At 42.6% G+C, this 4,089-nt stretch overlaps 1 protein-coding gene across 1 annotated transcript in view; it reads right to left on the bottom strand.

Moving 5' to 3' along the window:
- Positions 1–1,077: 1,077 nt before the first annotated feature.
- LOC111554960 overlaps positions 1,078–4,089 on the bottom strand; it is a 93,009-nt gene continuing 89,997 nt past the window's right edge. The window contains exons 2-3 of the mRNA XM_023230701.1: positions 1,996–2,119; positions 1,078–1,645 (exon numbers count right to left, since the gene is read on the bottom strand). Coding sequence (XP_023086469.1) covers positions 1,078–1,645; positions 1,996–2,119 — 692 coding nt within the window. The remainder of the gene's footprint in view (positions 1,646–1,995; positions 2,120–4,089) is intronic.

Raw genomic sequence — 4,089 nt, forward strand, 5'->3', positions numbered from 1 at the left:
ATCTTTCTTCTTGTCTTAGAAGTAACTAAGTAAGGATAACTTGCTTGGAGCTGCACTGATCTTTCTGTAACCAAGAAGTGACAAGATGACCGGATAATAAGCCAATGTACTAAAGATGGCAGAGTAAAAGTATAAAAAGAGCCTGAATCCTTGATGTCATTTTGAGCTACTGTTCCCTAAATGGAAGTGGAACAGCCCACCGCTGGACAGCTTGTTAGCTGAGATATTTAAATGTATTTATTACCTTTCTGTTACTTACATCTGAAAGCATTTCTAAGGGCATTAGCATTTATATATCATCCATACCCCCTTCAATTTGAAAGGTTTTATGTCACCAGGCAGTAGGATCATGATCTGACAATAAAATGAAGAGGAACTGGTAAGTTCCTGCAATATAATCTTTCAAAAGTGAGTGCAAAATTCTGTTCAGTGTTTATTAGTCATTATCAGGGGGTAGTTTTTAATTTTTAGAACTGTCAGATTAATTAACTCTTGGTCCCTAAGATAGCAACAGGAGGTTTTGTTTTTGTTTTGTTTGAGAAAGAAGGTCTCACTCTGTCACCCAGGCTGGAGTGCAGTAGCATAATCACAGTTCGTTGCAGCCTCCACCTCCAGGCCCAAGTGACCCTCCCACCTCAGCCTCCCAAGTAGCTGGGACCACAGGTGCATGCCACTACACACGGCTAACTCTTTCTATTTTTGTAGAGATGAGGTTTCCCTATGTTGCTCAGGCTAGTCTCAAACCCCTGGCCTCAAGCAATTCTCCCACCGTGGCCTCCGAAAGTGTTGGGAATACAGGCAAGAGCCACCACGCTCAGCCAGGATGAGTTTTACAATAAAGGCCAGTGAATAAGACCTGTAAGGAAAACACTCAAGAGTCTAATTAGAGAAAACTTTAGAATCAGGATAAAAGAAATCAGTTACTATTAGCGCAAGGCTTAGAACTCAAGTCATTCTTATTTTTGGAAGACAATCTCTTTATTCTAATTAACTCATAAATAAAATAATAACAGCTAGTTTAACAGAATAAAATCATAACAGCTAGTTTAAGGAGGCCACGCAAACATTGGCCCAGCCCTAAATTCCACACCATCTTAATGGAATTCTACAAAGTAAGAATGGCCTCTTCCATTTTAATTCTGAAGGAAGAAAGCTATGAATGACACCCGAGAGGTTTAACTGATGGTTATTCTTTATCTCTTCACTATCAGTTATATTTTTATACGAAATTAACTTGCTATGAGAGTTGATTTTCCATTTCTCCAATTTGAACTTCTTGATTGGGCCAATCCATCTGCAAGTCTGCACTTTCAGTACCTCACTGAAACCCTCGCAGAGCTTTGTGTCATCCTGGTTCCGCGCACACTCCAAAAACGGTTTTATCTCATAGAAGCAAGGCTGCTGCCGCTGTGGCATCTGAGTTCCCTGGGGCTCCTGGTAAGTGATGTCAGGCCTTGCAGGCTCAGCATTACTTCCTTCACTGAAGTCCCCAGTGATGGCATGACCCAGTGTGTGCCCCACGCCAGCTCCAGTGGTTGGTATCTGGGCCATCAGACCTGGCTGCCTGGGCCTAGCAAGAGGGCCAGCTGCAGAGGGGGATACTGCTGCTGGCAGCTCAGCTGCTGGTGCTGGCCTGGCTGCAGTTCTTCAGTTTTTTTTTTTTTTTTTTTTTTGAGACCAAGTCTCACTCAGTCACCCGGGCTGAAGTGCAATGGAGTGTTGAGATCTTGGCTCACTGCAACCTCTGCCTCCTGAATTCAAGTGATTCTCCTGCTTTAGCCTCCTGAGTAGCCGGGATTATAGGCGTGTGCCATCACGTCTGGCTAATTTTTGTATTTTTAGTAGAGACAGGATTTCACCATGTTGGCCAGGCTGGTCTCAAACTCCTGACCTCAGGTGATCCACCCGCCTTGGCCTCCCAAAGTGTTGGGATTACAGGCATGAGCCACCACGCCCGGCCCTGAATGCAGTTCTCATGTGAGGTACCCGGCTGACCTGAGCGGCCACACAGGAAGTACAGTTCCGGCTTCCACGCAGCATCCTAGGTGCACTGCAGCTTGGCGTTTGGTATCTTCAGAAATCAGGAGTGGGGCATTTGTTTGCATAGGAAGTGGTACAACTTTGAATATACACCAGACATTAAAAAATAAAAATCAAAGAAAAATATTTTATGACTGTAAAGAGAACTGTAGCTTCTTGTATATCCACATACACAAAGCCAAAAGTTTCAGGAAGAGATACTTATTATTTTATTGTGTGATGTACTCTCATATATTCTATTCTACTCTTTTTTTTTTTCTTTCAATTTAAAAAAAGTGCTGGTTTTAACTTACTGGAATAATTTCACAACCCACTAATGAGTTACCACTTGCTGTTTGAAAAGCATTAAGATAATTGCCATTGTAGGTTAAAGATTTTCTGAGTTAAACTGACTTGAATAATAGACTTGAAAGACTTGTGTTACTTACGTAGCAGAAAATCCAAGATAGGGCAGACTTTAAGAGTTCCTTGTCTTCAAGTACCCAGGTACCCTGCTCTGACTTCTACAGTGTCAGTTTTACCCTCAGGTGACTCCTCCTAAAGTCATAAGAGGCTGGTGTCTTGAACACCTTCAGTTACCCCTTCAGGCCCCTCTCTGGCCTTCTCTCTCTGCTCTGTGACTTGTATGGCTTACATGAATAAGATCCCTTACACTCTGGCTTCTGTTTGGATTCAGCTAATGGGGATCGCCTGTGGAGCTTGAACAGAAAGAAGAGAATAAAATTGGCGCACTTATTCATCTGGCTTCTTCCCTGCACGGTCAGGTTGGGCCAACCATTTATCATAACCCAAGTTCAAAGCTCCTCTCCAGGGGTCCTCTCTACACGACTTTCTCTGGGGTTCTGACAACCCTACTCATTGTGGTTTTGGACACAGATGTGATGATGGTTCTCCCGCTCCGCATCCCAGGGTGCTGCTTTGTCCTATGTGCTTTCACTGTACCCTGCCTATGCCTTTGAATGCCTTTTATTATTAAATCGTTCTTGAATTATTCTAATTTGAGTATGACAACTACGTTTTAATGAGGCCCTGACTTAATACCAGCTGCCAAAAGTAGCTGTGTTCACTATCACCAGGGGAAGGAGAGATTGGTTCTTTGAAGCCCTGGGTAAGGCTCTGCATTTCCACCAGCTCAAACAGGCGAGGCCTGCCCTTTCTTGAATGAGTCAGTGGAGGGGAAAAGGAAATGCCTTAATTATCTTATGCTACGTACCCGAGGAGGGATAGATGCTAATCCTCTACAGTGGCCACCAAACAGAGAAGCCACTCTCTGTGTTGCACCTAGAAGATTATGATATTACAACATGAGACTTAGCCCAGCATCATGGCAGCAGGTAAACAAAGGTAGTTTTTCAATGGCAAATTAAATGAGTTGATTATACAAATATTAGCAATTGGATGACTAACCCAAATATCAGAATGATGTTTTTGTCTTGAAAAAACCTTTCTCACACAGTAAGTTTTCTTTTGCCAGAATGGAGTCAGGCTAAAATTTCCAAGGTCATAGAAGACTTTATGTGTACCATACTTAAAAACAACAACAGCAGTTTAAAAGCTACTTCCTGTACTCATTTATATTTTCCCTAAGTCAAATTTCCTGTGATCATGCAAAAAACTATTGATTCCAGAAGCTGATCCGAAATGGGGAGAGGATGGGTTTAGTGACAGTTGCCTCTCTTTCTCTGTAGGTTACTCCAGGAGTGTTCCAGGGATCTAGGCAGGACCAGAACCAACCTAAGGAAGGCTAGGGACTCATGTCTTTTCTTCTCCTTCTCAACTCTAGGAGACCAGACATAAGATGTTAACATAGAATCATTGCACTAACACTGAATGGATTTATAAAAAATTAAAATAAAGTCAGAATTTTTCTCTCTAGTACTAATAAAAAGAACACCCTGGAAGGTTACAACATCAGCTTAATCCTAAGGCTGGCTTTAGTGGGGGCTATGAGAAGGCTGGTACATTGAATGCCTTCCATTTCTTTCTTTTTCTCACCTTCTCCATCCTCCTCTGTGCCCTGCTCAGACAAACAGCACCTCCTTCCCACTT

This window comes from Piliocolobus tephrosceles, chromosome 5 (genome assembly GCF_002776525.5).
Source record: "Piliocolobus tephrosceles isolate RC106 chromosome 5, ASM277652v3, whole genome shotgun sequence".
In the NCBI taxonomy this organism is placed as follows: Eukaryota; Metazoa; Chordata; class Mammalia; order Primates; family Cercopithecidae; genus Piliocolobus; species Piliocolobus tephrosceles.